Consider the following 21,594-nt stretch of genomic DNA (forward strand, 5'->3'; position numbering starts at 1 on the left):
CAAGATCACCTAGTCCAACCTCTGACCTAACACTAACAAGTCCTCCACTAAACCATATCACTAAGCTCTACATCTAAACGTCTCTTAAAGACCTCCAGGGATGGTGACTCAACCACTTCCCTGGGCAGCCCATTCCAATGCCTAACAACCCTTTCAGTAAAGAAGTTCTTCCTAATATCCAACCTAAACCTCCCCTGGTGCAACTTCAGCCCATTCTGTCACCAGGCACGTGTGAGAACAGACCAACCCCTACCTTGCTACAGCCTCCTTTAAGGTACCTATAGAGAGTGATAAGGTCGCCCCTGAGCCTCCTCTTCTCCAGGCTGAACAATCCCATCTCCCTCAGCCGCTCCTTGTAAGACTTGTAAATAATAATAATAGTTCCTTAGTGTAGTTTTGTACCAAAGCATAAGCAAACCTTTCTTCTTGCAGTAAATCTGTCATGATTAAATTAATTAAAGCTGGACATGCTCCTTGCTTCCTCTTGCTGATCAGGTCCGTCTTCCTAAAAAGAGCTTTTTATAAGAGCTATTACACTATAATTGGTATTTCTCGTGTTCTTAGTCTTAGACTTTTTTTTTCTCTCTCTCTATTTGTTTTATGCTGTTTGGACTCTCTGAGTTTTGCCATTTTGGCCTTGGTGCACTCACTGCTGTGACTCACGTATTCCACAGCTACTGCCAGATCTCTGAGGCCGACATTGTAATTATCGCGTTAGGACCTGTCATTGCAGCTCCGACTTAATAAATAGAGCAGTGATTAGAATCACTGATTGATCCGTTCCATGGTGTTGGACACTCACATCTGAGATGAACAGATGGCCTGTGGATATTTAGGGTTTGAAATGTCAGCATTACAGACTAAATTAGTATTAATTAGCCATTCCATGTACACTGGCTATTATATAGAGTGAGTATTTCTGTATGTGATAATCTGATGATTATCAGCTAAAACTGTAAATCAAATTCATCTCCTACACTGCAGAAGAAAGCCCTGACCCTTCCCCCCTGCCCACCTCACAGGTGACAGGGGTCCCTTTCAGGTGAAACACATGGTGTCTTTCATGCAGCTAAGGCATCGCAGTCCCAGGTGGGCATTTGGTCCACAGGACCAGACTAGGCCTGATCCATAGCAAGAAAAGCCCTGAAGTGTGCAGAGTGTGGATGCTCAGCACCATCCCTCTCGCTCCACATCCCGAGGTCAGGCACTAACACACTCCGATGGTGTCTGAGCAAGCTGAAGGAACAGCTCCCTGGAGGGGATGCTGCTTCTGGTGGTTCTTTACCCCACAGCTTCCCCCATGCTCAGAAACTCTTCCCAAAAATTTAGGACAATCCAGGAGCCTACAGGTTTTAAAAAGAAATTTCATTATTGCGGGTCAGAGACAAGGCCATGAAAACTTACCAGGTAACTCCAAATTTTTATGGATACCTGCTATGCATGAAGCAATGCTGTGAACATGAGTGGTTATATGATCAACGTGGACATTTTATATTTCTTCAAAACCTGCTTGATTTAGAACTGTAGGGTCCATAGGTTGACAGATACAGAACAGGCTAAGGAATTGTCCTCCTTGTGTTCAGCTACACTTTCAGTTCTTGAAAATACATCTGTTTAATTTGTGCCATTTTATTTCTGTTCATGAACAGGCAACAAGTTTTGATAGCTAAAAAGTTCTGAAATCTTGTACTGGAGAGCCCTGTATTCTCCAGACTGCTCTGGATTGATCTGAAGTTGCATGCTGACAACTCAGAAGTGCTCAATCAACATCCAATAACAGGAAACTTGTCTATGCAGTATTCAAAATATTGTTTTCTGTTATTTATTCTAGATCAGGAATTCCCTTCCAGAGAGATCTGAATGCTGCGCATGCATAGAGCCACCCTGCAATGTGATATTTTACCCCTGGAGAACTCCTAAAGCTCTTTTTCTACCCCTAAAACTCTTTTCCTGCCCCTTTAATCATCCTCTCGGCAGAGGCAGTTTTGGGCAAACACTCAACAAGCTCATTCCTTTCCAGAGTGTTTGGTAGATAAAAGCTGCACAGTCAGAGATGTGGAAGGCAGTTCTTGTCTTAAAGTGTCTCCTGTTCTCACATTCATCAGCAAGGAAGACAAGCTGCCAGGCTGGAGGTTTGCTTTTTCTAAGCTATCTGTTGGCAAAATGAAATGACTCTACATTTACCTGGAACTCTGAGATGTGCCCACATAAACCAATATAGTCAGGAGGAAAATCTATGCTAACATCATTATTTCCAACATAAATTGAGGTTTAGGGCATGCCGTGCCAGCTGATGTTTTCTGTCCTTGAACATAACATTTCACTTCATTTTGTCTCCAAAATAGGGACAATGGTACTTAACTACATTTCTGATGTGTTTTCAGACTCAGGGCCAGATACCTTTTTTAAGAATGACTTATTTTTATCTCAATTGCTCATAAGGGACACCGTACACAAATCACTTTCAGGCTGTGGGTGATTCTTGCTTTATGATTTAGGTTGCTAAGTAGCCTCTGTGTTCAGAGACACAAGGAATCCTCCTGGTAGTTGTGGTGCAGCAATCTTCACAAGCATCCAAAATATTTTCTCAAGTTGAAAAAATTCTTAGGGATTTCCTGCTGAGGCTCAAAGGCAGTCATATATTTTATTTATTTTATACCAAGGCATGTAAGTAAAAACTTGCATATCTGAAAAAAAAAAGATACTAGATAGAAAACAGTAATAAAATTAACATTATTGTTTTAAGAAACTTGGTAATAAATACATTTCCCCTCAACATTAAAATGCTTGTTATTTTGCACGACAATAAATACAGCATAGCTCTAGCATAGAGAAAAGCCAAGACTAGGTACAAGAAGTCCATGTGGTTTCTTAAAAAAGCTCAGGTGATTTATAAAGGTTTGGCATCTTGCATTTGATGTACTTTGATACAACTTGTGCTTTAATTTTATCTTTACCATGGTTTTTAAACAGTCCCATAATATGGAAATATGAGAGGAAAATTTGTTTGATTACAGGATTTTGCCTTTAAATATTTTCAAAGTAAGAGATGTGTAAACTCATTGAAACCAATCCTTGAAATAATAAAAACAAGTGTCTTGGTGGCTATTCTACAGAAATGCAAATTTTTTAGCTGTGGGTGCTCAAACCTGACCAGCCAATTGGCAGAGGACCAATTCCTGGTCAGTTCCTCAACTCTTTACACAATTTAAAAAAAAAAAGAGAGAGAGAGAGAGAAAGAAAGAAAAGAATAACGACAGTGAGAAAGAGTAAAGAAAGCAGTATTTACTTCCCAAGTGATGACGGCTTGAGGTTCTTAAGCTATTATACAAAGCCAAGAGGAGAAGCAATAGGTATATTCCAGAACACTTCCCAGCATAACTTTGGGTCGTTCTGGTCTATACTTTTAAAACTACCAACAAAAAAACAACAAAAAAAAAAAAAAGAAAGAGAGATATTTCCATGCACTGTGCTGTTCTTATGCCAGCACATATCATCACAATCACAACTGTGAATCTAAGTCATTTTCATAGCCCAATCTAATATAGATTGATTATTCCCCACAACATCGTTAGATAATGTCCACAAAATGCCACAAGCTCTGGCAGAGTCCAACGTTCTTAAAGTACCGATAGGTCGTGGCAAGACTTGGACTTGAGTTTGAAGGCCATATTCTTGTTGTTCTTGGCAACTATTTTGCCCCAGAACCGCCTGGCTTTCTTCGGGATGCTCTCCCTCCGCTTCTGGTAAGCCAGCCGCTTCTCGTTCTTTTCCTTGCTGTCCCTCCGGAGCCGGACTTGCCTCACGATGCCTTCAAAGAGCTCCTTCACGTTGTGCTGCACAGCTGCCGAGGTCTCGATGAACTTGCAGTCGAACACAACGGCGCATGCTCGGCCCTCTGCAAAATCGCAACAGGGACATGTCATGAGATGTCACGAGCCTGGGAGGGAGACAACACAGCTGCGGGCTGCCACGTGTGGGGAGCCAGCACCACCGGGGGAATTCCTCAAGCCTAATATAGCCGGGGATAAGTCTTTAATCATCTAATGCTGCCTGGTAGGCCATGATTCATCTGGTCTGTGTCACACTCCCTTCACAGCGAGGGGGGTCAGTCTCCCCCTGGAGAAGCCCGGCCCTTGTCATCGGCTGTGAAGGGAGAGAGCCGGGGCTAACTGACACGCTGAGACATCGAGGGGGAAGAGCTCAGCCATGACTCAGAATCACCTGGTCACCTCGTGTGCAGACCGCCCCAGGTCACCTTAAAGGATGGTGGCAGTGCTGTTCGTGTGTACAGCACATCTCTTGTTACCACAGGGGGCAGGACCCTATCCCCTCCACAGGTTGTGTGTATAAACCAGGGTCTTCAGACGGTATCAGTTTTGGTGTGAGCATGTACAAAAGTCCTTAAATAAAGGCAAAACTATGCCCATAAATTCAGAGGTATATATGAAATCAAAGTCCTTATCCTTAACATAAGAGAACATACACTAACCCTAGCAGCTGTCTTTCACATGCAAGTCAATTTACGCTGTCTTCTGACTTGCTGTGAACTCATCGCCAGGATGACTAAAATGACATGAATCCATCTGCCGTCTTTCAAAGGATTTTTCAAGTGGGCCAGAGAGGCATGAGAAGGAAAACAGTCACCTCTGGGCTCCCGAAGACCTACCTCAGCTCAAACTCTTCACTTAGAGCAATTGTGACAGGGGCTAGAGTGCATATCCCCAGTGAAACAAAAGCCTAATTTAACTGGGAAATAAAAAAGTGGAACAGCTGCAGAGAGAAGAATGCTGAGCTGAGGAACCCATGTTTCTTGTTGGCTCTGGCCAAGACGAGATTATCTAATGCACTGCTGTGTGTTAAGCCACCTAAACCTCAGGGAGGACTGTCTAAGAAGAGATTTTACTGACTGAAGAGCTTGAGGGTTGGCAGCAGATTTCCAGGTGGTCTCTCTGTTCCTTTTTATGGGCTTAGGACTCCCCGTGCTTTGGGTGCAGGGCACAGGCTGTTTATTTATCCCCCTACATGCAGCAGAAGGAGGGCTGCTGTAGCATCCCAGAGCAAGGCACCAAGGAGGCTGTGCAGTACCTGCCCAGGTTAGTGAAATGAAAGGTGAGAGGGAATTCTAATTCGTCTGGAAGTAAAATGTCAGAGAGGATAAGGAACTCCTTAAACAAAGAGAGGATATTTGGCAGCAGAAAAAAAGGGGTTTTGCATAAATATGTATTGGAAACCCAAAGGGTTCCTAGCTACCAGAGCAATCTCATTTTGCAGTGGTTTTATGCTAGGAGCTGGAAGGGAAAAAAATCAAGCTGCTTGTATGATGGAACTTAAATTTCGGAAAGGGATTATCCAACATGTAACACCGTTGACCAATGGAGGCTGAAAAAAATGGCAGACCCTCCCCAGTCCTCTGTCCGCTGTTCCAGCCCTCTGTTGCTTTATTACTCTCTTACTGCCTAGTCCTGATCACAGTGTACGCAGCCAGAGCTCCCTATGTTGTTCAAAAGCTCTTATGTGACTCTTAAATTTTACATAGTTTTTACCCTCACTGTTCTCCTTACCTGCCACTGAAACTTCGCGGCACCTGACAAGGTCGCTTTTGTTGCCAACCAAAATAATGGGAATATCTTCTTTCTGGCGAGCTCTGCGGAGCTCTATTCTGAGTTCAGAGGCCTTCTCAAAGCTTGCTCGGTCTGTGATGGAGTAGACAATCAAGTATGCATCTCCCACTTTCATGCAGTGGTCTCGAATCCATTCTCCTTCACGCTGTTCGAACAAAATGGTCAGACATTGTTATGCCCTGAACAGGTTTTACTTAGAAAATATAATGTTAGCGAATCCAAACACATTCCTGCTGTAGCTGCACTGGGTATGGTTTGAATCACAGTTGTACTAAAAGCCATTCCAAAGTGGTGACCATATGAATACTTCATCATAAAGGAGGGTAAAACTTGCCCCAGATAATTCATTGTGCTGGATTTAGGCTGGAATGAACATGGTCTGGAAAATGGCTTGAATGTTTTGTTTTATCATTAAAAAAATAAAGGCTTGCTCTTCTCAGGCTCACACTACAGAGCTATTAGGCATGCTTGGCTTGGTTCAGGGAGGGAATTTATCCTGTATTTTCCCTGATGCTGAATTATGGAAAACACCTACTTTTTTTAGGAAAAGATACCTATTTTTTCTATTAACACATTTATATGCAATTCTTCTTTTAGCATGTGATTGGCATACATAAATAAAAGTACCTTATTATCCCACATGTCGAGCAGTATAATGGTTGCACTCTCCCCATCCACCATCAGGGTTCTTTCATACGTGTCTTCTGGAAAGAAAATCAGAAATGTTGGTAATATATTATTTTGTGGCATCATGTACATTATAAAAAACAAATAGTTGACTATGTATAATTTGTTCACAGTTCAAGTTATTGAGCCAAGTTTTGTGCTGGCTCACATTCAGTCCTTTCCTCATTTGCATCAGCATTAAACCTGCCCTCTGCTCATTACTGGTTGTCTAACTTTCCATGATATATGAAGGAGACAGAAAGATCAGGAAACGAAATGTTCATTATTTAGGTCGATATTCTCTTTATCTTATGTGGGAGAGAGAAAATAGAACCAGTGGAAGAAATAACCAAAGGCTGAACATTTGCCCCATGGGAGCAGCGGAGTCCAGTGAGGCTGAGTAATGGAAAATATTTGCTTTCTCTTTAGCAGGGACAGTTTACGGGTGAACAGTCACTGCTGCTGAGAGCAATACAGTTAACAGCCTACCAAGCAAAGAGGACAGGGGGTTGTGAGACAGGAGCTGTTGAGTTTTAGGGAGACTGAAATGACTGCTGCGTCCCATTTCTTTCCTATTTCACAGTTTCCCACATTACCTTTGATGTCAAAAAGCAAAGGAGTCAACAAACCACAGAAGATAATTATTTTGTGCCGAAACCACAAAAACTCATATCTAGATTATAAACACCACATGACTAAGTTCTGCTTAGATCATTGTTTGTGTGTGTGTGTGTGTGTGTCTGTTCCCACTCAATCACGATCAATCCGTGATGTTAAATCTCAGTCTAGCTTCTGCTTCAAATACTGATCTTCCTTCTTCTCCCCCAAATCCAGGGACATTTCGATGAGCAGTATGGGGTTTGGACCTATCCTGAGTCCTGTGTTGCTGGTCAGTGAAAAATGTTTGGCTTAGGGTTTCTGAGCATACCACACCTTTCATGGCACTGTGTCAGGGATCTGTCCCAACCACGTTTGTAGATAGAACCATGTCTTAACTCTTGCCTCATAAAAATTCTGCTGGGTATTAGCAGAGTGAACTTTCCCCTAAATTGTAATCACAGGCTTTCCTCAAAGCCAGGAATCTACATCCATGCAGAAGAATCAGCCAAAAATATTCCACATTTAAAATAAAATCAAACTTTGTAAACAAGAGCACAGGTTTGGCACAGCTTAAAGTGGAGGGATTCAAAATACAAAGCTAATCAAGAGGAGCCCTTTCCATTGTAGGTCAAGAGCATGACACTTGTGTTTGTGAGTTTGATTAATCTCGCTGCCAGTAGCAAAACTACTCCACAAAAGCAGCTGTATTCCCTCTGTGAATTGGCTGTCCTGAAACCGTCAACTCTTGTAATAATATTTCCAGTTTGCAAGCTAAAGTTTGGACTTTCTTCAACTGATCAAGCATCTACATGGGAACAAACTCCATATGCACCAGAGGACAACATTTAGAGGACTACTTCCCTGTTCTGTGACACAAGGAGAGGCTACAAATACGTAACCACAGTACTTGAAAATGTTGTGCCCCAAATGGTCATACTCAGCAGTGATTTGCACCTCGGACAATCCTAAGGAACTTCTATAGGATATAAAACACACTGAAAGTGAACAATTAGTTCATCTCATACTTATTTTGAAGCTGACACTAAAAAAAAAAAGGAGAAATACAACAACAGCAAGTTGTCTGATACCTCCAATGAGCTGACCTTGAAAATCTGTCATGGCTACACTCCAAGCAATAGTTCTGGGAGTGCAAGTGAAGGAGGAAACCACACTGCTTTGCATGGAGGAGAAGGAAACCATCTGACAAGTGTGCAAAGTAAATCAGCTGTGTTTTCTGAATGATTGCCCAAGGGTCCTAACCAGGTCACTGGAGCAGCACTAGGAAAGGTTTTATCAGAGATATTCCAGGCTGAGAAGCTGATGGATTTTCAGAAAAAGTCAGTGGAAGGTGAAGGCAAAGCCTGCTTTTAGTGACCCAGGGTCACTGCACTGTGGGGAGCTTCGGATTCCCCAAAGGCACAAAGATCTGTACCTCCAGTCTGCAAGAGCAAGCAAGAAGGTAGCTCCTACCTTCCTAGCCCTGGGCTATATTAAATCCCAACTGTGTTAAGTCCTGGCATAAAGACAAAAAAAGCGGTGCGTTTTTGCTCCACTGAAGACTGGAAGAGAAGCCCAGAAACTCTGTGCTAGCACAGGCACTGACACACCAGGAAAGGATACAGGAGAGAAGAGAAAACTCCAATGTGTTGACCAGCAAAACCACCCAGCAATTTGCAAGTCCTCCCAAGGTGACAGCACCTGTGTCTTTAGGGCCACAGCAGACTTCTGTCATGGCACAACCCTTCTCCCACCACATCCCCTACACAGTATGCCTTACAGGTGGGTGCCATGACCCCTCTTTCTGCATTAGCTGCTCTTTGGGACTAAGGAAGGTTTCACAATCCTCACCAACACAGAGGAGAATAGCAAGGGGGAAGCATTAAAAAAAACCCTACAGCTTCTGACTTTTCCCCTGGTTTGGGCAACAGGAATTTCCCTACAGTGCTGAAGCATCTTTATTTATTTTTTCCTGGGGGAACCCAACCTGTGCGAGGAGCATGAAGGACGGGTGGGCATATTTACTCAAACTCCATACAGCCTACACTGAGGCAACACATTTATACATAAGACTGAGATGACTTCTAATGGCAAATGTTTTCAAGGTGATTAAAAGACTGGGCAGGTTTTTTATTTTTATTTTGCATTACGTATTATTTCTAAGCACTGCACTCTCATAGACCATGGGGACTTCCAATGGCTTTCTCTGGCCTACAGAAAGCTGAAGACGACCCCATGGAGCCTGTGATGACACAAGGGTTGGACCAGCATGAAAGCTGAACGCCTTCCAACAGGTATTTTGAAATGAAAGAGCATGAGAATCTGTACTGTTCTCTTTCAGAGGCTTTAGAGTGTTGTTGGAGAGCATCTTACTCTATGTAGCTTGATCTCCTTTTTGACAATTAGATTCAAACATTTGCTGCATCAATTTTAGTTTAAATGGCCTCTCTGATTTTCTGTGCCAATTTCTGGTGACAGGACCAATTGCAAGCAAACCCAAACACCTCAGAGCACAATGACCTACCTCCCAGCACCTCGCAGTCGCTGTCGATGCTGTCGTGTACCCCCGCGAAGATGTTGGCCAGCGACGACTTGCCTACGCCGTGCTCCCCGATCAGCACCACCCGGTAGCAATTGCTGCCGGACTCAGAGGAGATGACGGAGTCGGACGACTCCGAGGACCAGCTCCTTCTGTAGTACTCGTCGGGGCTGATGGTGTATCGCTTCTGTGCGTTGTACTCGTTGGAGTCCTTCTGGACCAGCAGGTTTTTGCCGTCAGCGGGGATGCTCCACCGCTGCTGCTGCTGCTGCAGGCTGCTGGTGTGGGTGCGACGCATGGTAACGTTGTTGAGGGTCATTTTTTTACCCCTGGTGAGAAATACAGAAATCACACTTGTTACCCACAAAACAGTTGCAAATGCACTAGCACCCTCGTATTAACTCTAGGCAGCGCGTCCTGCTCTTGTATCCAGTATACAACAGAAGACAATTGAGGCTTTGCACTCTTTCGCAGTTGCTGGTATGCAAAGAAATATTTGTAGTTAGTGAGTCAGAGGCTTTTTCCTAGGGATGATGCCACCCTCACATGCTAAATCCTATCCTTTACAAGCTCACTGCCATGCTAGGTGCAGCCCAGCCCGGGGGAGGCATGGGGAGGGCCAGAGCACGCACACTGCTGTATCCCTGCTGGGACAGCCCTGCAGGCACCGGTCCCTACCCTGCGCGGTCGCCTGGCAGCAAACAGAGGGACCAGTCCCAGCTGCCTCCAGCCCACAAACTTAGACAACACTCTTAAGAAAAGAAAGCCAAGCAAGCAAGCCTTGCTGTGATGGGGTGGATTTGGGTCTCCCCTACGGCAGGGCAACGGCTGCTTCAGGTGGTGGCTTTCTGGCTGCTAAAAGGAGGGACACAGCCAAGCCCAATGGCTTTTCTGAGGAGGTACAGGTTTGAGCTACTACAGGAGGTAGCACTGGGAGAGAAGCTCATAAATTTAAAGATATTAAATCAACAACTTCATTTACTGCACAATTGGCTAAATAGGTTAGCTCTTCCTGTCTAAGCATGGCTCTTAATTACCTTTTATTTAGCAAACTCTATTTTGCCTTGGTTGGAGTCAGAGGACAGTGATGTCATTCTCACTGGCCAACAGCTTCCATTTTTAGGAAAGTTACTTTGATGCATTCCAGTTCCCAAAGTGACAGTTATTTAGACATTTTTCTGTGTTTTTTTTTTGTTTGTGTGTGTGTGTGTGTTTTATTTTTTTATATCTGAAGTTTCTCAGCTCTCTTCTCCGTACTAGTAGGCAGGATAACTGCCCATAAAGTTCACTAGATCACTTCCAAACTTGAATAATAAATGGTGAATGAAAAAAAAAGCACAGCAACACATCAAAACGACATGTACAAGTCACTAGTCCCCTTCACACAACACTATCTGAAAACTTCTTAGAAAAAACACACGGCAGGTCAGAGAAAAAACCAACAAAAAGCAAACTCTATCTGAACTTATTACAACACATGCGATATTTCCTCTGCGATGCACAGTGCTTAGAGGCAAAATTAGATCTAACTGGAGACCAGGCAGCAAGCAAAGACTGCTTCACAAATGAAGGGAAATATTAACCACAATTTAATTTTTTTTTTCTTGGAGTTTCCCCATTTAAAAGATCAGATGAGAAAAGCCAGCTCCAATTCAAACTACAGCGCCTAAAGATAACCTTCAATAAACAATCCCCAAACAGCCTCGCTCACGAACATCTAATGATTTCTCCTCCAGCAAACTATCATCCCTTGCTAAGCAAATCCTAGCGAGACCAAGGCTTATAAGGCACGACTGCACATCGCGGTCCGAGTGCAGGCTGGTTTTGGTGCCACAAGCTGCTCGTAGCTGTTGGGATCTATCAAAGCAGCCACCACACACTGCACGAGACCCAGGGCACCTCGTCCAACAGTGTCTTACTTGCGCCTGGCTCCTGCTCGCAGTCGGGTCCGCAGCTCGCACTGCCCTCCTCTCCCCGTAGACCGTGCTACACCGCGCTGCTCTGCCCAAGTAAATCCTCTCCCGCTTACGGGCTGCCTCTTTAATTCCCTCTCGGCAAACCTGGTTTATATTAAGCCCATCTGATCAGAGACAGGGCTTTTCCGTGACGTGGCTGGCCTTTCCATACAACAGCCAGCCCCCAGCTGGGAGGAAGCAGACATGCAGAAGAGCAAAAACTTACAAACAGGCTCAAAAGACTTACTTGAAATCATATGATTGGCTTAGCATTGCCAGTAAAACAAACACATTTGGGTCGTACAAGATGAAAACAGGAAAGTGGAAAAACACATAATAATAAGTGCCCTTCCACCTCAGTTTTTCAAGCAAATGCTATTAGAATCGATGATGTTTTAAAAATGACACGTCTCATTAATGCATAAAATGCTGTAAATGTATGATGTTCTCTGTCTGCAAAATGCAGCTGACTCCCTGCTGGACAAAATGATTCTTTGGAATAAGATATCCGAATGTTATTTTACAATTGCATCACAAGTAAGAATATTACTGTTGTTGTTTTTCAAATCTAATTTATACAATCCTGTTTTTCTCTGTGAGCTTCCAAGTCACTGCACTCAGTTTTCTGAACTGCACAACTAGCTCCCATTTCTGCTGTACCCCTTCAGTAACGAGGGCTTGACTCCTGTTTCTGCTCCTATTCCTTTTCACTAGCAAGGGCTTGCCAAAACACCTGGCCACACGCTGAGTGTTGCTCCAGCAGCATGCTGTCACTGGAAAAGATGTATGAGCACTAGCGGGCACAAAGTCTGGGCAGTGTAGTGCTGATTCTGCCTGTAGTTTATTAGGAGAGATGAATATATGGTGTATGTGCCATAAAACAAGTGCCTGCTCCTTAAATTTTTATCATCTCATAAGTCCTTGGCAGAAGAAAAAAAGAGTAAATCCAAAGCCATAATGTATGCCCCTGGGTGACGCTTCTAACAAATGTGGAAATTACTTCTTGATTAACAGAGAAAGAATAATAAACATCTACAAACTACTCGGTAGGCATAGCACCAGTTACATAGAAGATTATGGAAAATGCCTACAGTTTTCCCTTATTTTAACAAACTCCTTGTTATTCTACTGTCCCCTCCTTTTTCCCCTCTTCCCCCCCAAAATGAACTGGTGACTGTCCCTCGCCTTGCACTTAGGAAGTCTGAAAAATTTCACTTCTGAGCAGAGGGAAGAGCATTTTGCTTCACAGTGCCATTCTCCTCTGTTCCACGTGATCAAGCTGCAGAGGGGAAGAACCTCTGGTTGCTGCCCAGCACTTACGGTGCAGACCTCTACATTTTTATGCCTTGATTAAACCCTGTCTAGTGGATAGATAGTGGACCTGTATGAAATTCTTCCATTGAAATATGCCCGCTTTCTTCCCCCTTTGGCTTTGTTGTCCCCTTGCATCTTTCATGAGGATTTTCAGGGACCTCCTGAGCCCACCCTCAAAGAGCCAGGAGCATTTCCCAAAGTCATGCACATTCATCAGTGCACATGGAAATTACTCAGAGGTACTGAGGGAAGACCTGAATGCAAACAAGCCCTGATTTTGCATCACCCTGCTCGACAGCAGCTGCCCGGCCCCCGATCCTGCATCCCCACGTGGAGCGGCGTGTCCCTTTGCTGTTTGCGCTCACTGTGCGTGGCAAAACACAGCAAAACCTCCATCAGGGAAAGATTATGGCGCGGCCAGTGGAATTCGACACGGAACACTTTGCTCTTGTGCTGCCGGTACACTCAGCTCTGCAGTTGCTTTTTTTTTTTTTTTTGTGAAACATTGGAAGTGATGTAGGTGAGTGGGTGGCTGGAGAAGCGTGTGCTGCACCCGGGGTTCACTGAGCTCTCTTTACATTGCCTTCATTTGTCACCACGTGTGACAAAAGCAAAACCTGTCCGCCACGGGGCTGGAGGTATTTGTGGCCAGATCGCTGCCAGCAGAACTGTAGGCTCTAGCATCTCGCCCAAATGTTTAACTTATATCATGGCAGAAAGCACAGGCAGTGGATATAAAACACGGTCAGAAAAGCCTTCGTGTTTAGCTGTGGTTATTGTTAGATCAGGAATCGTTGGACATCGTCTTGTGGACTGTCCTCGTAGAACGCAAGGCAGACGCAGAAAACACGGCTCTCCAGCAATCCCTCGATATATCCCTGTGATAAAGCTGTCCGTTTGGACTGTCCCAGCTGTGGCACACAGCACTTGTACTGGGGAAACTTTCACACACGTTTGCCTTTGCACTTTTCCTTCTGAGCTTATCCTAGCTTCGCCAACTTGACAATTAACTCTGCAGCCCCCATTCTGGATAGGGTCTGCATGTGACAGAGAGCTCTTGTTCCTCAGGTAATGCCATCAGACCTCATGAATCTGTCATTATAACTGCGGGGAAAACATTTTCGTTCCTTTAAAAAAAAAAAAGTTAGGGAGAATTGCAACATTTTCAGCCTTCTGCTACTTGCTTACGAGGGATAAGAGCAGATTGATTAATGAATCATGAACTGAGCCCTTCCCAAGAGGGCTGACTATCGACTTGCACTTCCAAATACAGCTCCGTAGACTGATGGGTGGTTCTGTGGTCCTGGACTGCTCTGTCCTCTTGCACTCTTTGCCGGTCAGCACTTCTGCAACAAAAACCGCCTGAAACAAAGGTACAAGAAGAGAAAAAACATAAGGCCAAGTGCTGTCGTAACACACACAAGGGCTTGGATGCTGCTGGCTGGTGCAATACTAAACACAGAGTGATTGCTTTTTGCCCATCTTATCCGTTGTGTGCTTCAATAGTCGCATCTTAGAGGAATGTTCCCTGCAGCCAGGACGAAATAAACACCGCAGAGCAACTGCTCTGCAATCTCTCTCTGGCCAGTTACAGTTACACCAGGTGATGCCCAGAGCAATTAGGCAGAAATTTTCCATTGGATATAAAACAGGAGCGCGTTTTAGGCTGGCACTTTATTAGCTGTTTTGTATTTATGTATATGAAGGCAAAAGTAGTTCCTCAAATTGCCATCTAGCACGAAGGTCATGCTAGAGAGGGTCTGAATCAGCTTGGAGGTGGAGGGAAATGCAAGGGAAAAACAACGACGACAACAACGATAAAACCAAGGAGAGTAAAACTCAGATTTATTTTGCTCGAAATTGAACGCTGTGTCTGAAAGTACACTTGCTCCCTGCACATTCAGCAGAAGAGTATATCTTTGGTTTTCCCTGTAAATGACCTACTTTAGCAGACTGTGTTCCCAGCAGTTAGTTGCCTGCAAAGGCAGTGAATCCAGTCCACCACCCTTCTTCCCTCCACACCATACCAGCATTTTACGTTTTTTTCCACTTCCCACATCCATCAGTGTTGGCTGGCCACATGGAAACTCTCCGTCCCCCTGTAGCATTAGGTTATCAGCTTGCCAGCGGACAGAGATGTGTTTGGGGGACAGGCATGAAGCTGGGCAGAACAGTGCGGACCCACTGCTATGGGGCAGGTAAATGAAGGATCGTGTGCTTGGGGAGAACTACTGAGGGTCTTAAGTGGGGATAGGGAGAGAAGGAGACTCAGAAACTAAGGAATAATAAAGTTTTGATCTATTTTACTGGGAAGAGAGTCAAAAAATGCTCCTGAAAGTGCTTCCCTATCTAAAAATGTTTAATAAATGAGCCAGTGCTCCCCTCAGAGGGGCAGATTTGGTTGCCTCTTCTTCCAGCAATTGCTTACAAATGGTACTGACATTGTTCTACCACCTTCTTTTCTCCCACACCACAGCAGCATTTTACAATTCTTTACTTGAACAGTAAAAGCAGGAGATGATCTTCTGGTGGTGGAGCACAAGGACAGGGGAGAAGCATTGATCTGTTCTTCCTCTGTGCAAGACAGCAGGAAAAGCTGGCATTAGAGCTCTGAGGGAATAGGATTGTCTTTAATCAGCTGCCTCATTAGGGAACCCCTCATTAGTCTATTACTGGCAGATAATCTGGATTCTGATGTACCAAAAGGAAGGTGTGCTCCACATTTGAGCTTTGCAGAGCCCTTGTAGTTGTGATGAGTGTCCAAAAAGTATTTTCCCCATTAATACAGTAAGGTGTCAAAGACAAATATTAAGTAGAGGGTGAAAAATGAGCAGCCAAAGGAAGCTATGCAGTCAAGTTCATAATAAATTACAAAGTTACAAGTTTCTTTTTAGTTTATTTAAACGAAAAAAAAAAATAAAACTGGTATCAGATGTGGGGGAAAAAAAACACACAACAATAACAAAAAGCAAATGGAAGAAGTGAATAATTTCGGTAAGAGTTAGAAAAAGGAGGGCCTATTTCCCACCCTTGCATTGAATGACATTAAAGAATTCTGCTGATAGTTGCCCAGAGAACAGGATTAAATCATGCATGACTTAAATAAATGTACTTTTCAAGTAGAATCGATGTAAATTAAAAAAAATAAATCATAATATTCTAATAATAGTAGGATGTGAGTTAGCCATAAATGTTCTTTGAATACAGAGCTAAAAAAGCCTTTAGAGAAATGGTAGCAGCGTAGACCATTTTCTGCAGCTGGGATTTTTGCAGCACGTCACAGTCCTCGGTGGAGTCTGGTTCGTGAGTCACAGTCTCCTTTTCAACTTGGGGTCGTGACTTTCCAAAACAAATCCCACTTGCTTTTATAGTAGAAAGCCATGGTGGTATTTAATGATAAGCAACCTCTGCATCAGCAAAACATAGGTTGGAAATTTCAGCAGAATATCCCGGGTCTCTGATCTTCAGAAGTACTAAGGAGAAATCCAGAAAAAGGTCTTTTGATCCAACCACAAATTCTCCTTCCTCCCTGCGATACCCAAAGCTGTCACACAAAGGGTAACCAACAATCATTGCCAGGATTTGGGGGTGCTGGGTCACAGAAACCTGCCTGTACTTCAAAAACTTCCCAACATTTGACAGAAAGCAGAGATATATCATCAGAGGCTTCCCAGCAAGTCGTCCCACAGTCTCCAGGGAGGTTTGCTCCAGCTATCATCGCTGCCTGTCAGTTTTTATTGCCATTTTCTCCAACTCTCCATGCACGGACACACATTCGCCAACTAGCACCCACCAGTTTGCGCTCCGATTGCATTTATCTCTGTGATAAACCTGTCTAGGGTGGGAAGAGAGCGCCTCATTTCCCGTGCACGCCGCTTCGCTCTGCAACCCACGTAAGCATCGGATTGTGAAACTCCTTCTGGTTTCACATCAGCTGGGGCCTGTTATCTGCGTGGAGGAGTCCCTGCCATGTGGGCTGGGAGCAGGCGGATGGCGTGCCAATGCCTGGGCAGGGTCGCTGGTGGTCCCGGGGGGCTGCAAGGGGGTCCTGGGCCTGGGGGTGGGCAGGCATGGTCAAGGCTGTGGGTACCCTCAGGGTCTGACACCCACTTGGTGTACTTCTCTGTGCCTTTTGCATAGGAGACATCTTTTCAGCAGTCAGAAAGAGGGAGGCTGGGTCACATCCTCTGCCACTGCAAGCCCATGGCATCCTAAGATGCTGCCTAAGGGCTTGGGTCCATCCTGCACTCACAGGAGTTTTGGCCTGAGAAAAGGTGGTGGCCCTTGGTTCGGGTTTAGCTGAGGCACAGCTGAATGCAGCCTGTCTGGACGAGAAGCCCTGGGCACAAACCGGCCCCCAGGAGGCTCCCCCTGAGCACCAGGAGCACTTCTGTGCTGTGCGGGTGACGGAGCCCTGGCACAGGCTGCCCAGAGGCTGTGGGGTCTCCTCCTTGGAGCCCTTCAGAAGCCGCCTGGATGTGGGGTGGGACCAGGAACAGGTGTGGGACCAGGTGGCATCCTGAGGTCCCTGCCAGCCTCAGCCACTCTGGGATTCTGTTTCAATCAAAATTATTCCTAGACTGTTATTGATATCTGCACTGGGAGGAAGGTGATGTGTAAAAATGCTCAACAAGTGTTGGAACATGATGGCTAAACCAGCTACTCTCATCACGCAAAGCAAGATCAAGCCGTAGCTGTAACACAGTGTCTGGCTATCTTACCCCTCCCCTGTGCTCTTTTTACTGTATAGAAGATCAGCAGCAACCAAACCACAGCTAAATATGGTCTGCTGTGAGGGATGCATGGCTCTCTTCTCTCCCCGTTTACAGTATTGTCTCACCAGTGCCACCGGTTCAGCGCAGCCGTGCGCTTGCTGCTGGCTGCACCAGCACCTAGCGAAGCGATGCTCCATGTGATGGCTCGGTGATTCACCGCCTTGTTTGGATTTTCTGGCTCCCGGGCTTGTGTTGAGCAGCAAAACACACACGCTCCGCAGCGTCAGAATGTAAGCGGGTTGGAGCCGTGCAGAATGCCTTTTAGGAAGATGCTGTATATGGTCAGGCGTCATTAATATCTGTTTAATTGAACGACAGCATATCTTTTATTTACACGGCTTTATTCTGCTGTCTTTCAGCATGCACTTTGCATTTGTCCAAAAGGAAAGAAATAAAGTGAACACAGAAGTGAAAATACGTTTGTTGTTTTCTCTTTGAAGATCGAATTCTTTGTCTCTGTTACACCGTTATCACACCAGGACAACCAAGTGCTGGGTCCTCAGGCAGTGTTCTTCTCACCTCCTTTACATTAGTTGCCTTGGTCCCCAAAGAGAACCGAGCGAGGTCAGACAGGCGCCTCCAGGGTGGTCATCCCACAGAGGCGGCATGAATCACCCCTGGAGATGCGTCTGTCCCCGGTGAGATGCATCACTGGGGAGATGAGTCTCCCTGCGCTAACACGAGCCTTGAACTTCCCTGCCGGGAGATCTGAGAGTCAAGTGAAATGAACCAATATCTGAGAGCTTTACAGGCTGATCGTTACCTTTTCAGATGTGCAACAGGTGAGACAGGGCTTACAATACGGTCATTACATACGCAACACTGAATAAAGTATGCCGCTGTGGTGCAGGCGGCGCAGAGATGCACAGGCAACCTGGCCACAAAGCTGGGGAAACTGCTACGTGTGTCATGGTCAGCATGGATGGCAGCAGGGGTCTTCTCCCAGTAGCCACTGGGATGATTCTGCATCACTTCTGATGCCATCCACATGCAGTGATCACCAGCTGATGATGTTCTTTACATCCCCTGACATACAGCAGCATGGCTCAGTGACCGAGAGCTTTCTGCCCCGCTTCTGCAGGCCAGCGCATGCTGTCGCTGTGTGCCACCGCATCCCTCCACACCAAGCCCTTGCTGGTGCCCAGCAGCAGCAGAAGGCGCTCAGCAGACGAAGCTTCACAAGAAGTCCTAGCTGAAATATGAGAACGAGAGCTGTGCACAGAGTACACGGCGCAAATCCCTGCCCCTGGAGGAAAGGAGGATTCCAGCCAGCGCATTTTACAGGGAACGTGCTCAGTACAATACCAGCAGTTACAGGGCTGTCACCTTCAATATTGCTTCCCAACACCAGTTCCTTGGCAATGAAGGCTCTTGCGTTCCTGCAGGAGCCAGCAAGGGATGGCGCAGCTGCAGCAGGATCTTCTCAAGTCCCCTAGCTGGGAAACACACACTTGGCCATGCTCAGGCTGCTGGGAGCCCTCCTACAGCTGCCAATTGCTTGTCTTTTGCCTTCTCTCTGTTGTTTTCACAAAATCTATTCATTTTGATAGCAGACAGTAAATAGAGGAGCTGGGCATGATTAAAAAAAAAAAAAGCCACCTCTAATAACTAAAAACAACACTTTTGATGGGTAGCAGAACCTTTAATACTTTCACTGCATTTTCCTCCAGTGCATCTTATGCGTTTGTAAAATGTGTGCCTATGTGATAAGATGTGGGACAACACCACCTTTTAGAAGAAGTGAACTGCAGTCTATCACACACATTTTTTCTTCTTTATGGTAATTAGCACATCCTTTAATGTCTCCTGAGCATTTTCTACAATGAAAGGTATTAAAGTTTCATAGATCTAGGGGATGGTCTGTTCTTGTGAAGCCAAGGATGCTGAATATGCTACTGACTCTAAGGTGTGGGTATCTAAAATTGCAGAACCACAGAGTGGTTTGGGTTGGAAGGGACCTTAAAGCCCACCCAGTTCCAGCCCCCTGCCATGGGCAGGGACACCTCCCACCACACCAGGTTGCCCAAAGCCCCATCCAGCCTGGCCTTGAGCACCTCCAGGGATGGGGCATCCACAGCTTCTCTGGGCAGCCTGTGCCAGGGCCTCACCACCCTCTGAGTGAAGAACTTCTTCCTAATATCTAATCTAAATCTCCCCTCTTTTAGTTTAAAGCCATTCCCCCTTGTCCTATCCCTACACCCCCAGACAAAGAGTCCCTCCCCAGCTTTCCTGCAGGCCCCCTTTAGGCACTGGAAGGCCGCTGTAAGGTCTGCCCAGAGCCTTCTCTTCTCCAGGCTGACCAACCCCAGCTCCCTCAGCTTGTCATAGCAGAGGTGCCCAGCCCCTTGGTCATCTTCATGGCCTTCCTCTGGACGCTCTCCAGCAGACCCATGTTCTCCTTGTGCTGGGGGCCCCAGAGCTGAACGCAGGCTCCAGGTGGGGTCTCACAAGAGCAGAGCAGAGGGGGACAATCACCTCCCTCGCCCTGCTGGCCACGCTGCTTTTGGTGCAGCCCAGGACACGGTTGGCTTTTGGGGCTGCAAGCGTGCATTGCCAGCTCACGTTGAGCTTCTCATCAACCAGCTTTCCCATGTTCTCTTCAGGGCTGCTCTCAGTCCATTCCCCACCCAGCCTGTATTTGTGCTTGGGATTGCCCTGGCCCAGATGCAGGACCTTGCACTCGGCCTTGTTGAACCTCACGAGGCTCACACAGGCCCACCTCTCAGGCCTGCCCAGGTCCCTCTGGATGGCAGCCCTTCCCTCCTGCATGTCAACTGCACCACACAGCTTGGTGTCATCAGGAAACTTGCTGAGGGTGCACTCAATTTCACTGTCCATGTCACTGACAAAGATGTTAAATAGTGGTGGTCCCAGTTCTGACCCCAGAGGAACACCACTCATTACTGGTCTCTACCTGGACACTGAGCCATTGACCACAACTCTGAGTGCGACCATCCAGCCAGTTCCTTACCACCAAGTGGTCCGTCCGTCACATCCATGTCTCTCCAATTTAGAGACAAGAATATCACGGGAGACAGTGTCAAGTGCTTTGCACAAGTCCAGGTAGATGAAAAGGCAATATCTACCCAACGCTCAAGCAGCACATTTGTCAGGTGAGCTGCTCTGAGGTGGGGTACCTCATGTGCATTGTTCCTGTGAATCAGAAAATTAGAGAAATCAAAAAATTAGAGAAAAAGCTTTGACTCCTTGAGCCTGAGGAAGTAGCTACAGTCCTGGTTTTCATAAATCCTCTGTGTTGCTGGAAGTTTAATCAGTGGCCAGGCAGGCAGATTTAGAAGCTAAGAGAAAAATAGATAATTCAAAGTCACAAGCTCAAGGAATGTGATTCTGGCATGACTCATAAACTAGATCTGATTTTTGGTTCTCTGCAAAACTCTTTTCTATGTAGCCCACAATTTGGTCATTTGAGCAGTGGGTCTGACCCCTTGAATCACAGCCTCCTCCCCCTTATTGCCCTGCATGCTTTTGAACTGCGCTTTGATGAATTTTAAACAATTCCGTCATGTTGTAAAGTAAGGCCCAACATACCACAAACATGAATGAAGATGATAAAACGTATCTCAGCAAACAGAGACATGCGGGGGAACAATACGGACACATCCCATTACTAAGGGCAGCGAAAATATTTTGATCTCCTAGTTACCAGCCCACTTCTCTTTGACTTCTGACCTAAGACTACGCTGCCAGCAATTACGTCCCCGCAGCTGGGCAGCATAACACTGCTGCCAAGAGCTCTTTGCCTCATCAGCAGGGTGCTCAGAGGGGCAGCTTTGGCTGGGTGAGTCAGGGCAGGGAAATGGGCTCCTCCAGCAGCGAGGGCAGAGCAGCCAGGGCAGGCTTCTGGGCTGCACTGCCTTCCGTGCTCTTCCTCACTCGCAGCTTAAGAAAATATGAAGCTAAAACGAGCAGCACCCTAAAGAGAAAAATATACTTTAATTATAGGATCACATGGCAGAGTCTGACTGCTTACCTAAATACCTTCAAATATCTGCTCTCATGAAATCCCTTCTTCTCCTCATACACTGATATATATCAGGTCACCCTTAAAATAAGTTAAAACCAAACGTAATTGAGGTTAAAAAGCATGTCCAAAGTACCTGAAG

General features: G+C 45.7%; 1 protein-coding gene across 1 annotated transcript; it reads right to left on the reverse strand.

Annotated features, from left to right (window-relative positions):
• Window positions 1-2,622: 2,622 nt before the first annotated feature.
• On the reverse strand, window positions 2,623-11,541 carry GEM (GTP binding protein overexpressed in skeletal muscle). The gene is made up of 5 exons (XM_080582865.1): window positions 11,346-11,541; window positions 9,412-9,755; window positions 6,252-6,328; window positions 5,565-5,769; window positions 2,623-3,898 (listed from the first exon to the last, which is right to left on the reverse strand). Exons 2-5 carry the CDS (start codon window positions 9,743-9,745, stop codon window positions 3,621-3,623), a joined length of 894 nt encoding a protein of 297 aa, XP_080438991.1. The 5' UTR covers window positions 9,746-9,755; window positions 11,346-11,541; the 3' UTR covers window positions 2,623-3,620.
• Between the last annotated feature and the right edge of the window lie 10,053 nt (window positions 11,542-21,594).

This window comes from Anser brachyrhynchus, assembly GCF_964034855.1.
Source record: "Anser brachyrhynchus genome assembly, chromosome: 2".
In the NCBI taxonomy this organism is placed as follows: domain Eukaryota; kingdom Metazoa; phylum Chordata; class Aves; order Anseriformes; family Anatidae; genus Anser; species Anser brachyrhynchus.

Bases quoted from the DNA above. Each gene is read 5' to 3' on its own strand.
- GEM (XM_080582865.1), bottom strand. From the start codon at position 9,745: ATGACCCTCAACAACGTTACCATGCGTCGCACCCACACCAGCAGCCTG. The intron at 5,770-6,251 runs GTACTTTTATTT...TTGTTCGAACAG, and splicing joins TCGACATGTGGGATAATAAG to CGTGAAGGAGAATGGATTCG. The intron at 3,899-5,564 runs GTAAGGAGAACA...GCGATTTTGCAG, and splicing joins CCGCGAAGTTTCAGTGGCAG to AGGGCCGAGCATGCGCCGTT.